This window comes from Azolla caroliniana, unplaced genomic scaffold (assembly GCF_043228905.1).
Source record: "Azolla caroliniana isolate FFs.n. ecotype wild unplaced genomic scaffold, voAzoCaro1.0.p SCAF_6, whole genome shotgun sequence".
In the NCBI taxonomy this organism is placed as follows: Eukaryota; Viridiplantae; Streptophyta; class Polypodiopsida; order Salviniales; family Salviniaceae; genus Azolla; species Azolla caroliniana.
This window is the reverse complement of record NW_028230441.1, coordinates 19,902,608-19,922,661: the sequence shown is the minus strand read 5'-3', so window position 1 is coordinate 19,922,661 and position 20,054 is coordinate 19,902,608. Positions and strand designations below refer to the sequence as shown.

General features: G+C 39.2%; 2 protein-coding genes across 3 annotated transcripts; one reads left to right on the top strand and one right to left on the bottom strand.

Moving 5' to 3' along the window:
- The first annotated feature begins 1,760 nt into the window (after positions 1-1,760).
- On the top strand, positions 1,761-7,038 carry LOC147863253 (pentatricopeptide repeat-containing protein At3g09040, mitochondrial-like). 2 transcript variants are annotated; one of them, XM_087320789.1, is made up of 2 exons: positions 1,761-1,951; positions 3,712-7,038. In XM_087320789.1, exon 2 carries the CDS (start codon positions 3,761-3,763, stop codon positions 6,716-6,718), a length of 2,958 nt encoding a protein of 985 aa, XP_087176915.1. In that variant the 5' UTR covers positions 1,761-1,951; positions 3,712-3,760; the 3' UTR covers positions 6,719-7,038. The 2 variants fall into 2 exon arrangements, with proteins under 2 accessions (XP_087176915.1, XP_087176914.1); XM_087320788.1 differs by having other exon boundaries at positions 3,041-7,038.
- Positions 2,566-10,428, bottom strand: LOC147863252 (uncharacterized). The gene is made up of 5 exons (XM_087321794.1): positions 10,378-10,428; positions 9,071-9,199; positions 8,451-8,711; positions 8,186-8,357; positions 2,566-2,756 (listed from the first exon to the last, which is right to left on the bottom strand). The coding sequence occupies exons 1-5, from the start codon at positions 10,426-10,428 to the stop codon at positions 2,635-2,637; spliced, it is 735 nt and encodes a 244-aa protein (XP_087177920.1). The 3' UTR covers positions 2,566-2,634.
- Positions 10,429-20,054: the final 9,626 nt, after the last annotated feature.

Sequence of the window (20,054 nt, the reverse complement as noted above, 5' to 3'; positions counted from 1 at the left end):
TGCCATATTCAAACTCAACATTAACGAGAATTCAAGAGCTATTATTTTGGAATGTGGATATGAATGTTCCAAATCAATCATGTTTGTAGAAGGTATGACAAACATAGCTTGGGCACCTTAGTTCATAACAAATGATCTTCACTAAAAATTCCCAATTGATGATCATGTCTTCATTCCCTCTTTCAAGAATTGCATGCCATATCGACTCTTTTCATTTGACATCGATAGGGAAAATGCATATGAATTCAAAGTTATCCACTCCATTTTGTTGTTCTCCGATGATATTAAATGCCACAACAGCTATGTCGGCTCCACATGTTTCCTTGATGGATATGATGCCATAGATTGACATTTTCGCAATCGTGGGGCCTGCCCCACGAATTCATACGAATAGGAATATGAATGCATGTAAATATATTCGTTTTTTTTTTGAATTTTTTATAAAAAATAAAAAATAAAAAACGATTTTTTCCATGTGAGAACAGTGAGCAGCGAGCGAGGAAGCCTCACCCTACTCCCTCTGCGTGTTGCCCTCGCTTCCCTCTGCATCTTGTTCTTGGCCAAGAAATTAGGGTTTCGGCTGAAAACCTTAATTTCTATCATAATCCTAGTTTCAACAATTTTCTTTCTTTTCAGCCCGCGTCTTTGACTCCCTCTCATGCTCTATTCTAATCCTACATCTTGTTCTCTGCCGCAAACTCAGACTTTCATTGAAACCCTAAGTTTAGTAGAAGCCCTAATTAATTAACTAATATTTTTCAATTAATTAATTAATTTTTTGATGAATTAAGATATGTATTAGTAAAGTAATTAATGTTTAAGTGAATTAATTAATTAATATATTAGTGAGTTAATTAATTATTGATGTATGTGTGTATATACATATATGAGTGATATATGTGTGTGTATACACATATATGTATGTGTGTATATGTATATATAATATGTATATATCATATATGTATGTATGTATGTATATATAATATGTATATATCATATATTTAGGTGTGTACATGTAAATGTAAACGAATGGTTTTATAATATTCTTGGGGCCGATTTATATTCTCGAATATCGTGAATATTGCGGATGTCGAATACCACTTATATTACGCATGGGTCAATCTATGGATGCCATATATCAAACTCTAAATTTTCACTAGGGCAATAAGTGTGGACTCTCTAAAGCAGGTTGCCTTGCCTCACTCCACTAGTCTTATGTGCTACATCATGATTCACCTCTCTATTGGTACAACATGTTCTGATGTATTTTCCACCAAGGCAAGACATGTCTGGACTCTCTGAAGTTGTCCGCCTTCACACGTGTTTCCTGCTCTGATTAGGATGATGCCCCCCGCAAGGTGCCTTTTACCGTCAAAGGCCTTAGGAAGGCAATATACCATGTGTGAAGCTGAAATTCAAAAAACTACATAAACATATACATACCAATAATAATACACACTCTCTTTGAAACATAGTACGTAATATACTATAATGCATTAGCAAACATTCTTTTCATTAGAATGAAAACGAATGCGTATGTTATCAAAACATTCATATGTTTTTTTTTTACACTTTTTACCTTAATTTTCTTACCTTAAAAAAAACATTACCTTATAATAAATAAGGAATACAAAAGTATGGTATTTACCATACTTCGAGGGTGTTTACCATACACGAATGTTTGTAAAAACATTATCGAGCGCGAATGCACGTATGTTACGTATGGTTTATACTATGCTTTGAAAGAATGCATAAGTGGAGGGCCATTTTTGTAAAAATGCAATAGTTCGTGGACCCGAATGGACTATCTGGCCATGGCCATGGCGTCGGCCTCCTCCTCTAGCTATGGCGAAACAGGGGAGCTTGAATCGTCCCTGTGAAAGGATGGTCCGCTTCTGGAAGGAATTCTTCAAGGATCCTCTGCAATGGCGAGAAAATTCGACGTAACAAGGTGAGATCTTTGTGTTCAGAAACACTTATATTGAGAGATGTTCAGGACAATTTGTTTGTTTGGTTGATGTTGAGAGAGATAGGGAGATATATAGATAGATAGAGATAGAGATAGAGACAAAGATCTAGATAGATAGAGAGGTATAAATGCCTACAAGAGGCCTACGTCGGCCTATAATACAAACCACAAATATGGTGAAATGATGTTGCCAATACTGAAACAAAAAAAGAAAAATCTAGTAGATTCATGATAATGATCTTAATGCATGCAGTGAAATGATTCTGGAGATGATTTGTAACCATGAAATGCATAACTAATGTGTATGAGTTGAAATGGTGAGGGGACATAGTATCCACAGTTGATCGGTGTGGTGGAGCAAGGCTATTATGACGTTCACCAAGTGCATTTGGCTCTCCTCGGGCGGATTGGATATGGAAAGCAATTATCTCCATGATCTGGTGATGGTATGGCCCACATGCCTTGTATTCTTGTACTCACAGTTTCCATTGCTGCCCGCTCTATGTCGACTCCTCAACACGTTAGAGAGAGATAGATGGATAGGTAAACATCTTCGTAATGTTGTCAGGAGTGTGATTGTGATTTGTGGGATGGGGATGAGCTCGGGGTGATGATTGAACTTCGGTTCTTTCAATTTTATGACTTTGATGTGATTGTGTAAAATGCTAAACCAACTGCTCGACAGAGACAAAGAGATATTGGTATAGGTTAATATAAGCTTTTGTATTTGTATGAGGAAGAGAAGATGAAGTAATAGATAGATGGATTGTATTATTGTAATTGGAATCTAGATATGACTTTTTGGATCAAAGGAAACATTTTTCATGTAATGTTTGTTGTTTATTTTACTAATAAGCATTGCAATAGAGTGTCCACATTGTGTCTCAGGAGAGAAACCTGTGTAGGGATAGATCATGGTTGAAAACGTGGGGAAAGCAAGCTCTAATGAAAGTTGTGTTTCTCGATCAAAAAATGAAAAGAAAACAAAGATATTTAGATGGATAAATTTTATTGTAGAGGTTGAATATGACTTATAGGATCTAAAGAAACATTCTCATGTAACGTGTGCAGAGCTAACATGCAGCATACGAAGATTGAGAATTGTAATATGAGTAGCAATTGAGAGCCTAGAGGACATTGTGGCTGGGAGAGAAACGTCACACAGATACATCATGTCTGAATATGTGTAGACATCAAACTCTATTGTGATCGAAGTCTGAGCAGTCAGGTAGAGTGTGACATGTATGCTCACTAAATTTCTTCAAGGCAGAAACTGCACAATTGATGGGATGCCTTGCTAGGGGCTCAACATCTTGTCTCATATCAAAGAGAGTGAGACATTAGCCAAACAGAATTAACGATATGGATTGCAGGTAAGGTGAGTGGAGTTAAGAATGCAAGGGTGTGTGATTTTTGCGTTCGAAGAAGATGTTTTGGTGATTGGGTGCAACATATCTGGTGTACGAGTGAGCCCTGTATTTCTCCCAAGCCATGATACGTTGGCATAGCAAACAACCATAAACTGTAATGATCCAATCTTATAAACCACTTCTTAATGGCATGCATCCATCACAAACTCAAACTCAATACTTCTTTGGAATGACTTTACTTTCTTCTCATGCAATTCTAGTAAATTAAAGGAAGCGAATGAGCAACCATTCCTATATTTAAGACAGAATTTGAGTAGATCAGTAGATTTTTCTAAAACACATAATCACATATGAGTCCTTATGGATGGATAGGTATCAGAGTTCCTCTTAGGTTGTGAAAGTGCTGAGAAATGGAGCAAATATGGTTTCAATGCATGGAGAGCTAAATGAAAAGCATGATAAGGAAATGAGCTATGAAAAGAGTAAGGAAACTTTTACTTTTGTTGCCTCGCTCAAGGCTTGTGCGAGGAAGAAGGATCTCTATAAAGGCTCAATGTTACATGCTGAAATTCTTGAAAGGGGTTTGCTTGAGAGAAACCCTTATCTAGCCAGTAGTTTGATCAGTATGTATGCTAAATGCGACGCACTTTCAAAAGCGCAAGATGTACTTGAAGAACTTCCTGTTCGAGATATAGTCTCTTGGAATGCACTCATTTCTGGATACACCCAACAAGGGAGAAGTCATGAAGCACTGAACTGTTTTGATTGGATGCAAAATGAGGGCCTATCACCAGATGTGTTCACTTTCACTTGCATCTTGAAGGCGGGTGGCAGCATAAGGGACATAGATAAAGGCAAACAAATCCATGATGAGATTATAAAGAGAAGCTTGCTCAAGAAAGATATTGTACTGGGCACTGCATTAGTGACCATGTACGCCAAATGTGGTCTGCTTGCAAAAGCTCAAGAAGTTCTTGAAGAGCTTCCTGTTCGAGATGTCGTGTCATGGTCTGCACTAATCACAGGATATGCTGAACAAGGCCAATGTCACAAAGCATTGAACTGTTTTGAGCAGATGCAAAGCGAGCACCTATTTCCAGATGGGGTTACCTTCATTTGCATTTTGAAAGCTTGTGGCAGTCTAGGAGCTATAGACAAGGGCAAACAAATTCATGATGAGATTTTGAGTAGGGGCTTGCTGGCTAAGGATGTTGTACTTGGCAATGCTTTGGTAGATATGTACACAAAATTTGGTATGGTTGTGAAGGCACAAGAAGTCCTTGAAGAGCTTCATGCTCGAGATATAGTGTCTTGGAATACTCTACTTTCAGGATATGCCGAGCAAGGGCAAGGTCATAATGCATTCATTTGTTTGAAAAGGATGCAAAGGGAGGGTCTCTCTCCGGATATTGTAACCTTCACTTGTATCTTGAAGGCTTGTGGCAGGATAGGAACTATAGGTATAGGCATACAAGTTCACGAGGAGATAGTAAGTAGGGGATTGCTGAAGGATGACCTTGTGCTAGGAAATGCTTTGGTGGATATGTATGCGAAATGTGGTTTCATGGAAAAAGCACAACGAGTGCTTGAAGAGCTTCCGATTCAAAACATAGTTGTTTGGAATACATTAATTGGAGGCTATGCTCAGCAAGGACAATGGGAAGAAGCACTAAAATGTTTTGATCGAATGCAAAGAAAGGGTCTCTGTCCGGATGCAGTCTCTTTTGTTTGCATTTTGAAAGCTGTTGGCAGTGCAAGAGCTATAGACGAAGGCAAGAAAATTCACAAGGAAATTGTAGATAGGGGTTTTCTGCCAGAGGATATTACTCTTGCAACATCTTTGGTAGATATGTATGCCAAATGTGGTGTGGTTGTTAAAGCACAGCAGGTCCTTAATGAGCTTCCTGTAAAAAATGTAGTGACATGGAATGCATTAATTGAAGGGTATGCTCAGTATGAACAAGGTGATGGAGCTATGAATTGTTTCAAACAAATGAAAAAAGAGGGTCTCACACCAGATGTGGTCACCTTTCTTTCATTATTGAAAGCTTGTGGTAACACAAAATCTATTGATATGGGTAAACAAATCCATGATGAGATTATGAGTAGGGATTTGCTAGAGAAGAATATTGCACTTGGTAATGCATTGGTGGCAATGTACACAAAATGTGGTGTGGTTGATAAGGCACAACAGGTGCTTGAAGAACTTCCAACTCGAGATGTAGTGGGTTGGTCTACACTTATTACAGGGTATACCCAACAGTGTAGAGGACATGAAGCATTGAAATGTGCTGAAAGGATGAGAAGTGAGGGTTTCTCTCCAGACGCCATCACTTTTACATGCATCTTGAAGGCATGTGGTGATGCAGGTGTTATAGAGAAGGGAAAAGAAATTCATGAAGAGATTGTAAGTGGAGGATTATTGGATAAAGATATTACACTTGGTAATGCTTTGGTAGATATGTACATTAAATGTGGCAATCCTATGAAAGCACAAGAAGTGCTCAAAGAGCTCCCTGCAAGAAGTGTAGTCTCATGGAATGTGTTGATTGGAGGTTATGCAAAACAACTTCAAGGTAATGAAGCATTGAATTGTTTGGAAAGGATGGAAGAGGAGGGTCTTGTTCCAGATTATGTTACTTTCATTTGTGCCTTGAAGGCATGTGGCAGCATCGGAGCTACAGACAAGGGCAAGCAAATTCATGATGAGATTGTATGTAGGGGTTTGCTAGAGAAGGATAAGGATATTGTGCTTGGCAACGCTTTAGTGGATATGTATGTCAAATGCCACCTGGTTGCAAAAGCTCGACAAGTGCTTGAAGAGCTTCCAGTTCGAAATGCAATCTCTTGGAACACAATAATAGCAGGGTATGCACAACAAGGGCAAGGTTTTGAAGCGATGGATTGTTTCAGAAGGATGCAAAGCGAGGGGATGCTGCCTGATGAAGTGTCACTCCTATGTATTCTAACTGCATGCAATCGATCTGGGCTATTGTGTGAAGCCCAAATGCTTTTTGGTTATATGATTAGAGACTATGGGATTATTCCAAATGTAGGGCATCATACATGTATGGTGGTTGGTTTTGGATTTACTGGACATTTCCATAACGCAATCTCGGTGATTAAGGCTATGCCACATTCTAACAATCCGACTGTCTGGATTGCACTATTGGGTGCTTGTAGAAAATGGGGAAATGTGAAGCTTGGCAAGATGGTTTTTGATCAAGTTCTGCAGATAGATAACACATTTAGTGGTGCCTATGTGCTTATGGCTAATATTTATATGGGTGCTGGCTTGCACGAGGAGGCAGAAAACATCGAAGCCATGAAGCAGAGATATGCTACTTGGGATAAGCAAGGAAAGGGTGTGGGGATATAAAACATATATTTGGTCATGGGGATATAAAGCATTCTCAATATTATGGTACAAATGAATGGATAAAAGCTATCTCCACTAACCATTGGCTGAAGGAGCCTTTGGATGAGGATGGCAAGGATGATGTGGTGTGTGGGTGTAATGAGAAGCTTGGCTTGGCCCTTATCAACAAATATGAAAGAGGAACTATACACGTCTTGAATGATATATGCCTATTTGCAGTAGCTGCCATATTAACCCAACACTTGTCTCAAAGTTAGAGAAGTGAAAAACAAGTCCGAAATTGCATTCGTGTTTTGGAAGTTAGAAACTTGTGGTAGTGACATTTGAAGTTTCAATTTGGAAGTTTTGGTTTAGCACTCTTATGGTTTTTTTCAGGTGGAATGTATTGGTAACTCAAGTGCCACTGTTATTCTCAGTCTAAAGTATATCAAGATTCAAGATTTTGTATCATGTCACAAATTTGCCCCATGTTGAAGAGGTGTTGAAAAGTATATCAAGATTCAAGAGTTTGTATCATGTGACAATTTCGCTGCGTTGAAGATAATCAAACCTTGCAATTTAATCATGCCATCATCAGAAAGATACTTACGATACCAATTTCAACAATGATGCGAGTTTCAAGTAGTTTATGCCTTATGCTTTCAAATAGTAACAAGCAATTTCAAGTAACGTGAATAAGCCATGAAGTCAAAAGAGATGACCACACATATGAATGAAAAGTAAAAGATCTGGTTTGTATACAATGATCTGTTATTTGAGGTGAAATGTTTGATATACAAATCCATTGACTCGTAGCAAGCATGGGAGATAATATATTAAAAGGATCATTTGAAATTCCGTGTTTCCATCTAACGAAACTTTGCATACACATGATAAGGGTCCATGAAGGTTATGACTAACATGTTATATGTTTGTATTGTCACATAAAGTGACATAGACAAGTGATAATAGCTTCACATACATGCTTAGAGTTTGGCCATCTTAAAATTTAATAAAGGATTCCCCTTTTTTGGCCACATCCCTATGTTATAACTTATAACCTTATCATATACACTCTTAAATAGTTACCTTCTAGTCAATATGCGTTCTTATAATTCTCTTATTACAATATTGCGATCTTACACATAATCCAAGGTTCCTTATTAGCCAGATGTCATGGAAAGAATTTCAGTATATTTTTGAATTAGTGGTGGCCAACATAATTCCAAATTTTGTTTACAAATAAGAATCAAAACATGTATCTGATTTCAAAATACATGAAGTACCATGAAATTACTACAAAACTATAACATGATTTTAAGCTGAATAAAGGAATTACAAGTTACCTGAATGTAGAATTCAATTGTATGTACCTTTCAATATCCCGAGCTTTCTTGCCATTATGTTGTCCAGTTTACAGCTGATTTGTTTTCTTTGATGTATTCCCTCATTTGATTGTTATTGTTTGCTTTGGATCATAATACCTACATTGTAAAGCCGCTCCTACTCCATATGACAATCTTTCATCTTTGTAACTTGATAATTGTCGTTTGCCTAAGGCGATTGGTAGGGATGCACGTGGATCCATGGCCGTTCTCACCCCAATAGATGCAAATAAATCCTTATATGTTGCCATACGCTTCTTTCTATGTGTGTTTTCCTATAAAACCAAAATGTGATAGTATGAATGATTAGACTGAAATAAAGGTTGTGCAATCTTGTGTGATTGTGTCACAAAGTTCATCCATATTACCAGTAAATTGTCCATACTGCCCTTCCTAAAAGGTGGTTCCCATTCTAGTTTTATTGTATTTTTTCTTGGACCCTTCCTCGATGTGAATCCAAAATCACTTGATGGGTTTTCCAAAGATAATAATCTTTTTCTTGTGAAATGATTCCTAGATTCAACACTATTATGATCTGGCATGACTTGTTTTTTCCTTGTCTTTATTATTTTATCAAGCATGCAAATTCTTGAATCTCGAACCTCGCCAACCCTTACACTTGGCATCCGCTGTAGATACGTGCAAACATAATAGGTAAGGCATATCTTATGCTGCACGAATTTCCATTGGTAACAATGAAACGACAAAAGATTGTGTGAAAAGGTTTAGGACATGTACAAATGAGACTTTGGTCACATATTACACAAATTCTTGACATGCATCATAAATTCTCTTTAGTTCTTGACACACATTGTATGATGGATATTATCCTATATGTGAAGGACATTTTTTATAATTCCCCTTTATTGTGTGATTGATGTAGAACTTACACCTTTGTTTACTTCACATTGTTCAACATACAACAGTTGTAGAGACTTATGTGAAGATAAGTTTGTAGCACTATTCAAGATAGTTTGGTCTTATTTACCATGTCATTTTCCCAACAAATAAAATCACAACGGGCACTCAATTGATCAGTTTCATCAACCTTGGTTTTATCCGAACGCCATATTTGTTCTCCGAAACAACTTTCATATTGTTTTCTAATAAGCTTCGACTAATATCAAGAAAACAAAACATATCAATGAAATTAATGTCATGCTTATAGTTTATTCCAAAGATACCAAGAATAACACATGCTAAAAGTAGTCATATTGTTTTCTAATAAGCTTCCACTAGTATCAAGAAAACAAAACATATCAATGAAATTAATGTCATGCTCATAGTTGATTCCAAAGATATCAAGAATAACACATGCTAAAAGTAGTGAGTATCATCCAACACGATATTTATAATAAACTCGAAGATTATACTCATAATGTGGACGATGCTATTAAGGTGTTAAAAAAATCATGGTAAGAGTGTGGCCAAACAAGGTTGAAGTGAACTACCCTAGACACAATGCTATTCAAGTGTCGTAAATGACATTATTAAAACAACGAGGATTGGTTATATAAGTAATTTGAAGCGCAAGATCAACACCACAGATCGAAGACATGGACAAAAAAGAAAGATCAAGGGGATAGAAAATAGTTATATTATGCCCCAATGATGGATGGACTTAAAACAAACAACACTATGAATGGTTGGTTATTGTTGCCAATGATAATTGAAGTGACAAAATGAGTGAGTATGATTAGTCTTTCAAGGAAGGAATGTGTAGAATGTCATGGTTGAGAGAGACATGTCCTAGACTCTAGTAGAAGAAGACAATTAACACATAGAGAGAAATAGAGAGAGACATGTATTGGCTTCATTGCATAATCGGTGATCTCGTAAAAACCAGTTCGGATCGTGTGGACATTCTTCCGAGTCTCCATTCTTGTATTAGGGGGTGGTGGCATTCGATTCTCACAGGAAAATGTTTGTGTGGGAATTAACCCTAATTAGCAAACACCATAACTCTTTTGAAAAGCAAAAAAGAAAAAGAAAAAAGAGTCTTGTAATCAAATCATCAAATGCATATGGTTGAAGCCAAAACTAGGGTTTGGGTTTGGAGTTAGATGGACGAAGGCAAAGAGAAGGAAAGCGATTAGGGTTCTCTTTTGGAGTGATTATGTGGTGGTTAAAGCGAAGATTAGGTGTTTCCATTACTTCCTTCAAAATTGAAGAACGAATGGCTGCCACCCTCCCAACAAGAAACGCTTCAATTTTTATTCAATTCATTCTCGTTTTTCTTCCTCTTCTTAATTATGTATTGCCTAAAATTAGCACATCACCGACCCACTCACTTACCACAAAACTAGCCTTTTCATAACTTTGTGGACCTTCATTCTTTTGGCCCATTTGTGTGACAAAACCATTTTACCCAACTTTGGAAGTTTTGCTTTTGGGGCCTCTCGGAATATAGTGTGCAGATGGGCCGGCTTAATTGATTTACAAAACAATGGTTTTCGCACGGGCTTCTATGTGTGGAGAACCACATCGAAGCAACTTTTAGTACAACACGGGCTTGTAACTTGAGGAGATTCAGGGGTGCTTTTTTATAAAAGGATTTCGAAATCTCATGACAAGGGCAATGGTTGTTTATATTTTAAAATGTAGGGCCCTAGACAATGGTAGTGTGATGTATAGGACTCAATTCAATGGTAAAAAGTGACATATATAGTTTGACACTTTTGCCCCATGGTCATCACATGTTTCAGGTTGACACTTTTCCACCACACTCAGCACATGTTTTCCTCGTGATCTATAAATGCCATTCACATTTAGGACTATCCTTTCCATCTTATCTCACTAAACACAAACATCTAAGAAACAACATTAAGGATTTTGCTCCCCTTCCTACTCATCTACTTATTATTAAAGAGATATTAATGATTTGATTTCTCATTCAAACGCAAAATGTTTCCACCAAATTGCGGCTAGTGAATCTTTTCAATATAGCTTTGTAACTTTTAACTAAGACAATTAACATTGTGTTGCGTGCGCTTCGATTTGAGACCCAACTATGCGATTTTAGATATGTCACATCGTGTCTTTTATGTCAAGTATCCACATGTATGCTCAAAATAAACATTCCCATTTGCAAAGGTCACAAATAGGAGATCCAAGCAACTCTCATATCTCATTAAAATCCGATGGCATATTTAATACTTGCATGCGTTTCCTTCATAAACTCGAGGAACTCCATTAGATTTCATAAGAATAGTCTTGAGAGAAAATTACATCCATTTGCCCACATTACATCCAATCTTAATGATGCATACAAAATAAACATAGAATGGCGCACTCTATGTACCAAATCTAAGGATGTTTGTTAACATGACAATAAGTTTGTATATGGGGTCAATCCCAAACAAACAACTATTATCTATCATTTGTTACATTGAAACTCAGGATCTTAAACACTCACACATTGCCATCTTCTTTTTTTGGTACACACTTGAAACTCTTCCTCATGGCCATACTCATACAACATCTCTGCTTATGTAGAATATGAATACATATTTTCTTCACCTTTCTCATGCTTTCTCAATGCTAAACTATGCCTCTTGGAATGACTGAGCGCCGAGTGGCACCTGAGTCAATGCACAGAGGGAGTTCCGGTGTATCTTCCCTCGACCCGCCTATCATCTCTCCTCATATTTCAGGTATCTTTGTACAAGGCGGAGCAATGCGCGGAAGCATTACGTATGTCAGAGAGTACAATTGAAGTAGTCTGTCCAAACATTGTTGGTGAAAGAAATATGAAGGCATCGAGTACAATGTGGTCAATATGATTAAGATGTTTTGGGACAACTTAGTGCACACAGTTAAGGGAGAGTATGATAGTATTAAAGGAACGCCGAAAAAGGTGCATAAGAAAAGGCAAAAGCTTCGTAAAATATGGTGGCCAATACCTCTCTGGTTGGATGAATCACATGAAGTTCGTTGGAATTATGCTCCACCACGTTGGCTATTCCCTCCTCCTAGTCCTTTCTTATTTCAAAGATAATTGTGAGGTATATAGTTTTTTCTTCTTACTCTTTTTTACTTACACTTTGACAAGAAGGACATAAGAGAGGTAGATGTGATAGGGGGAATCATGTGGAGTGATACGGGTGAGATGCTAGATGTGGAAAATGAAGCATCTTCTAATTTTGGATAAGGATGAGTGATGAAGGTGTTGAGGGCTGTAACCGATTTAATGAGCAGAGAGGATAGTGGTGTCATTTTGTTTTTGTAGGTACACGATTTTGGTGTGGGGATTGAAGCATAGTCTCTTGAGAAGACTAGACTCATTAATTGATTGTATGTACAGGATTTTGGCGACAATCGATGAGATGTTTGATGTGAACTTGATGAAGAAGAATGTATGTTTTTGATAAGGATGAGTGATGAGGATGTGGGTGTCGAACCATATTTTCATGAGGAGATGACAAAACAAGACTCATTGTATTGTTGTATGTGCAGAATTTTTTGGTGGTATTCGGCGAGATGATTGATGTGGACTTAACGAAGCAATTTTCATGGTTTGGATAAGGATGAGTGATGATGGTGTGGAGGTCGAAGAATATTCTCATGATAAGATGAGGAATTTAAACTCATTTTATTGTCTATGTGCAGAAATTTGGTGGCAATCGGCGAGATGGTTGATGTGGACTTCACGAAGCAATTTATATGTTTTTGATAAGGATGAGTGATGATGATGTGGGGGCCGAAGCATAATGTATTGACTTAATGTGTTGTTTGACAAGAAGTTGATGGCAACCGACGAGATGGTTGATGTGGAAAGAGGAAGCATATTTGTTGAGTTGATAGTATAATGTATTGGATTGCCTTCAAATTTGTGATGTACAGGAAGTTGGTGGTAACCAACGAGATGGTTGATGTGGAAAGAAGAAGCATATTTGTTGAGTTGACAGTAGAATGTGTTGGACCACCTTCAAATGTATGATATACAAGCATGGAGTACACTATTATCTACCTTGAGAGTTTTTAGTACCTTCAAATGTAAGATATACAGGCATGGAGTACACTATATTGCGGGTTTTTGGATAAAGATTATGTTGAGCACGAGTTGGTTGAAGAAGTATTGAATGAAAGGTTCATAATTATGACTTGCAAGGGCATGTTTCCGAATATAAGTACTTTGGTTGTTATCTATGGATATGATACCTTGCATTGTGTCTAAGGAATAGCTTACAAATAGTGGATTGTTTTCTCTATTTTGGATTTGTTTCCTCAACCACTGTCTTACACAAGACGGGATGAGGGGGGGAAAAAACTTTGTATGTTGTAGCTGTTATGACCCTTTTTATACAACTAATGGAAGGATATTTGTTTTGGAAAAGAAAAAACTATACCTCTTGGCCTTTAATGTCATCCCCCACCTTGGAAACCCCATTTCTAGAGTTCGATGGAGGGAGCTCACACACATGTACTCTCACAATGCCTTGTTCACTGAGGCAATTGCCAATAATCATAATTATAATATTGTTTATCTTGCAAATTCAATTCTTCCATGTGATTCACATTGTCCTACTTAGGCATTGGTATTGTTATTGAGCTTCCTTGAAGAATGCAATGTCACAATCGTGTAGGAAAATATCTCTTTTATATTATGATAAGATGCATGCTACAATTTGCATGTTCTCTACATATAAAGCTTACAAAATGACAATCGAAAAGACAATTTTTACTATATACACACTTTCATATCATATCCTAACTTATGACATTCCAATATGTGCACACCTATGAGATAGTCCATTTGCACATTGTCCTTTTAACTACTTGGTATTTGATGTTGTCCGTTACGTTACCCTAATGCTTTTAGCACAAGGTGAGCATTGCAACAAAATCGAGGTTTGTAAGCTAATTAAAAGTATGTTAAGAAGGAGAAAAAATTCGTCATCTTTATTATCATTGATCAACATCATTTCTATTTTCAACTTTTGCCTTGTGTGCTAAAGAGTGTGCCATAAAAAGGAAAAAGGAAAAGAGAATTATCCCGCATGATGTCTCTAAAAGGAATACAAGAAGTCAAAGTCTCATCTTTTATCACGAATTTGGGCTTCATGAGCCTAGACTTTCCTGTGATTTGGATGTCATGCAATTTTCCATTGTGTACATTGTGCATGCCTACATTAGAAATGGTGGAGCATCTGACTTAGAAAACAACCTAGTAACCTACATTATTTGCATTAACATGACATGTATAAATGTGGAGAGGGGAGCAAAAGGTCTAGTAATCTTCCGCCTCGTGTTGTGCTAAGTATTGAGGCTTAAGAAACAAATAAAGCTTCTACATCATCTTGCTCTTATAAATAAAGGGATTTACCTAACTTGAGTCTAATTAATCTTCAATCCTTGTCTAGGTATATGTCTATGCTACTATCAAGGATTCTCTCCAAACTATATTCTAGAGTAATCATCACTCTGTCTCCATGCATGTGTGTTTGAATCTTGTCAAATTAATTCAAGCCCAAACCCTTTGATATCCCTTCTTAGTGCCTATATCTCTCACCTATTCAAAACCTTGGTGGATCTACCTTTGCATTCTCATATCTTGTCATTTACAAGACAATGTGGGTTCCCAATCTAGTGGGAAACACATTGACATGCATGTTAGACAATAGTTGTAGGGCAGATGAATGTCTAGAAAGAAATTTTACAAAAAATTGGCTTTCTCCTTATGATGAGTGAAATTCTATCATACTAATTGTCTACAAAGGAAACTTGGTAAACCCTTGCATTGACCATTGAAATAAAATTTGATTCCCCCCCTCATTGTCTTTGTTGTAGTTATTAGTTCCTTGGTTAATATCTTGACTTGATTTCTCCATTTGATTGCAATTCATTCAAAGTGCCAATGTGAGCCAATTTACCTTGGCCTTTAGACTTGACCCTCCATTTTATTCTGTTTGATAAAGTCCAATCATGAACCATGCTCTTTTAATGCTTCCTTTGTAATTTATTGCTTGCTACAAGAAGATATTTGTGCCTTGTAGTGTAATGATCCTCGAAATCAACAATTACTATTAGATTTTTTAGGCTCCATGCAAGTGTAAACTGGAATATATGGTAATGTTGGTTGTAATGACCAATCATAATAACTATTAATCAGGTTTTTGCTAGGTTCATTTGTCCATTTTCAGAGTCCTTTTTGTACAATCGAAATTTCTAATACATTGGGTTCAATTCCTTTAAGCTACAGTTCACTTGTGATATCAATAACCAATTGATGACGAACCTAAATGGCCTTGCCATAGTTTTTGTGGAGTTGATAATAACTTCTATATTTTCTTTTGTTTTTGCGGTGGAAACTTTTATATGTCACTTTCTCACTAAAAGTATTCTTCTTCCTCGATGATGGGGTTGCACCACACGAACTAATTTCTCCATTAACGTAACAAGCTCAAGCACTCACCTTCTGTGTGAAGACACATTGTATGGGGGCACATGTATATTAAAGTCCGCCATTGATTGAATGAACACGAAACACTTTTGCATTAAGGAAATGAATATTTTAGATTTCCCATTCATTGTCCCTTTCATTACTAGATTGATCCTAGCTTCTATGTGTACTTACACATGTGTTCTATATAAAACCCAAGTCTCTCTCTTGTATCTAAGATTGATTAAAAAAATTGGGGTTATCCTTGATTTGTAGTCAATTTAATATTAGTATTGCTTGTGTCTTTGATAATCTTGTGTATTCTTTCTCTTTCTCTCTCACAAGGAACACCATAACAATCTCTCTTCATCAAAATATGTTCTAGTTTTCCACCATGTGGTTAAAGGATGAGTCAAACACGTTCTAACACACTATGTGGCGCCTATTTCAGAAGAAGGAATTTAACAAAAAGGAAGGTGATAAATTAACAAAAGAGTAACTAAAATAGAAAAGGCACTTGGGACAAGGGAGACTACAAAAGAAGAGGAAGTTAAGCTATTTAGAAAGAAAGGATTATCATGAGCTTCTTCATGTATGCAACAAGGTGATAAAAAGGGGCATAGTGTTGGAATCTAAGCAAATTAACCAAATTTATCGCCATTTTCCCCCACAAAAGCAATAAAATGTTTACAAACTTCACTCTTGCTTATGTTACTCATGAAGGGTCTACAAAGAGCCCAAGCTTCACCTCTCTTTCTTCTCTTCTTCTCATATATCTCTATTATGGCTCTATAGGTCCTATTTCTCTTAGGTTTCATCTAGATTTCATAATCCATGGTCTAAGCCACCTTTTTTGTATTCATCTCTTTTGAATATTTTCTACACACACTTTACAATCTTGTAAATATGCATGCTATTTGAGTGGCCTTGCCAAATAGCTCTCAGAAAAATTCAAGTTGATTAACTTCCCTATTTTAGTTTATAATTCTTTAAGAATATTGTAATTGCACATATGTTACATCAAACTCTACCAATTATACACATATTCATGAACCCATACTCGAATGTTCTGTAAAGAATCAATGGTGATTCTTGTGAAGCAGAATAGGTGTAAACTGTGTGTGTGTGAGATAGAGAGAGAGAGAGAGAGAAAGAGAGAGACACAGAGTATACACAAGGTTAAGTATATTAACAAAGGAGAAAGACACAACTTAATACAAGGTGGGAGGAGGGTGCTTTATATAGTCACCCTCTCTCTTCATTAACTACAAGACTCATGGAGCATGGGGAATGTGAAAGCTCATAAGTTATGTGTCATAGAATATGATTCTATGAATCATACTAAATGCTACAATACAAAGAGGTGACATAATGGTGACTCTTGACCGTTGGAGTGTTTATTCACTCTCAAGGTGAGTTCACACACTAGACCAAGTTGACCTTGATTCTCAACATGTTCCATTGTTTATTCTACATTAGTTCACACAATCTTGATGACCCCAACATGAGGGGGAGGAGTGAAGTCGAAAAGGAGAGAGACGAAGTCCGAAAAGCTGAATTGGATGAAGAACTCCGGCCACCAATACTTCTCCTTCAGTTTTTCGAATGTGGCCCAGGTTCCATGGTGTTCGGACCAAGGGCTTTCATGAAATTCCGATAGTAGCACCGAACCGTCTTCTTTCTTTATCACCACTAGGAGTGGTGTGCCAATCCGCTTCTTCGGATGCCACCATATCTTGCTGTTCTGTAGGAAGTACCGGTATGCCTTCTTTCAGATCCAGCTCACTTCGTCTTTTGTCCACGCCGCGTCCTGTGCAATCGTGCTTAGGAACTTGCCGATCAGTAGCCACTCCTCTTCGTTGTTGTTCTCGTTGAACTCGTTTAGGGCCGGAGTGTTGTGTCTATTTGCCCTAAGTCGGGCAGACTCGAAGAAATCCACACCGATTTCTTCGTCCTTTGACACCATGCCGTCGTCGTTGTCGAACCGTGCTCTCGAAAGCATATTGGCCATGGCGTTGTCCTTTCTAGAAATGTGTCGGATCTCCGGATTCAGGGATTTTATATACGGCATCCACCTGAGCATCGCCAGGTTCAGAGTCGTGCACCCGGAAACCATGCCGAGAATCGGCAAGCAATCCATTTCGATTATAACCTCTGCCCTTATCAAGTAGTCTTTGTCGGCCTTAACTGCTGAAACAATACCCCAGAGTTTGCGTTTAACTTGGGCGTATCCTCGTTGTCGCTCGCTTAGCACCTTCGTGTTGAACTGGATAGGGAACCACGTGCCCGCTTCTTCCTCCGGGTTGATCACCCATCCGATTCTGGTAGGACTTGTGTCCAACATTACATTAACTGGAGTGTCTGGCTTGTATACCGCTTTCCGGAGAGCCAACGCCACTGTCAGCGCCTTTTTCAGTCTCCGGACCGATTCTGTGTGTTCTTCTTTCCAATTGAACTTATGGCCTTTCTTTAGCAATCCGTAGAGCAGTTCTACGATGTGCGCGTAGTGCGGAATCCAAACGTGGTAGAAGGTGCACGCACCTAGGAATCTTCGGACTTCCGTGACCAACCTGCATTCCTCCATCCCAGCAATGGCCTCTACCTTCGCCAGAGACGGTTTTCGGCCGTATGGTCCACACAGGTGCCCCACTACTAGGATCTCGGATTGTTCGAAAGCTGACTTCTCCCCGGAGAAGGTAAGCCGAGCGCCCTCAAGCATTTGCAGTATCTTCTCGTAGTCAGAGATGTTGTTTGTGACAAACTTCCGGCATCCGTCCAACCCGATCGATTCATCCTTCGCTTCCTCCGGACATCCCTTGATCGGGATGTCATCTAATAATGGCATGGTGATGTCCAGGATGCAATCCTGCAAAACCTTGTTCATTGCGTTCAGCATGTGTGCCACCGAATTGGTCCCTCCTTGTGGCAGGGTACGCATCCGAACTAGGCCAAGAGGGGTTCACATTGTGTTGATATCCCTGCTCTCCACGGTTAGCTGGAATTGGTCGTACCCCGAGTACAAATTGCCAACCGAGTAGATTGACCTTCTAGCGAAGGCCTCCGCAAACTCATCAATTGTCGGCCCGATTCCTACATTCCAAATTGTCACCTTGTTGACCCGTTGCAGGTCCTGGATGAAGCACAATGTGTTGTTATTCTTTGGCACTGTAAACCACCGATTTGAATATGGGGCGTTTGACAACTCGAGGATGCCCATCTCCACTTTCTGTTTGAGCAGCTCCATCAACTTTGGGATGTGAGCCCTTAGTACCGGAATCGGTTTGAGACTCCACGACACGTGCGGTACCGTGCAGATCACCATCGATTCAACGATAGTCGGGTCTAAGCACCTGATCTCCCCCGGCAAGAATGCAAAGGCTTTCCTGTGCCTTTCGAGTATCCTCCGAAACCGGTCCTCCTCCACGGTGTCGAGAAGAAAACCGTCCCGAGGCGGAATCCGGGAATAGTGTGCGTGAACCAGCCCTTACATGTGGGCACTAAGTTTGATGTATTGTACATAGTTAGGTACAGACCGGCCGATGCGAGTATCCTAGGTAGCGCGTATTCATTAGGTAGAAAATCGAGGAGTATCTCTGTCCGAAAGGACAGAGAATAATGGTGGTGTGACCAGTTCTAACGTCTTTCCCTCCTTGGACTATAAAAGAGAGGGAAAGGGGCAGAGTCGGCATCGTGTTCTGTCAAGGACGAAGTGCTGTCGGACCGGGACCGAGCCCTTCTCCTCTATCTTCCTCTGTTGTTGTGCCCTGCAGGTTTTTGGGAGGTTGCCTCTGCTTCGTGGAAAGCCCGAGTGCTTCCAGCAGAGTCTCCATCTCGCGTTTCTGTGTGTGCGTGTGAGTGTTAGAGCGTTGTCGCTCACTGGTATGCCGGTTGTAACCCTAATCATATATATATATATATATATATGGCTTCTGCCGTTGATCGGATCGTGAGTGTGCGTGAGGCCACATGCACCCTCGATAGGGCCATCAAAGCGATTGTTGGTACAATAGGCCGGTTCGGTGGGAAGCACGCCACGAGCTATCTAGAGGCCTACCGAGCCGAAATGGTAATGAGGGACATTCTGGAGGATAGGTGGCTGGCCGATTCCCTCAGGTGGCAATGCCGGGCATCCACGTGGAGGTGCTCGAGGTGCGGGCTGAGTGCCAAACTTGGGAAGAATCTGAAGGTCGGCTCTTTGAGAAGTATGGGCTTGATGACGCACTTCGGCTATCGAAGCGGGACTTCATGGAGTGGGTGGAGACACCTGAATAGGGGAGAAACGCGTTGGTGCTCCTCCGGGAGTTTGAGGAACGCTTTGCATGGCTCTCGGCACTGGACATGACCATACTAGATATGAGCCGGGTTCTGTTGTTCGTAAAGGGTGTGGACATGCAGGATCGGGGGCAAGTGGGTCTTTTGCTGGAGACAGACGACGGCCTGACGACCGACTGGGCCGTGGTGAAAAGAGTCTGCGGCTGTTTCGACAAATGGTGTGAGTGGGGCGACAAGGGCTCATTGGAGGCGGGATCTGTTGTGGCAAGGAAGCTCGAGGGACCACTGTCGGTGCGAAGGGAGGAAACTCGGGATTGGC

Bases quoted from the DNA above. Each gene is read 5' to 3' on its own strand.
- LOC147863253 (XM_087320789.1), top strand. From the start codon at position 3,761: ATGGTTTCAATGCATGGAGAGCTAAATGAAAAGCATGATAAGGAAATG.
- LOC147863252 (XM_087321794.1), bottom strand. From the start codon at position 10,428: ATGGGCCAAAAGAATGAAGGTCCACAAAGTTATGAAAAGGCTAGTTTT. The intron at 8,358-8,450 runs GTAATATGGATG...TTGGTTTTATAG, and splicing joins GCAGTATGGACAATTTACTG to GAAAACACACATAGAAAGAA. The intron at 2,757-8,185 runs GTAGGTATTATG...AGTCATATCTAG, and splicing joins AGTAGGAGCGGCTTTACAAT to ATTCCAATTACAATAATACA.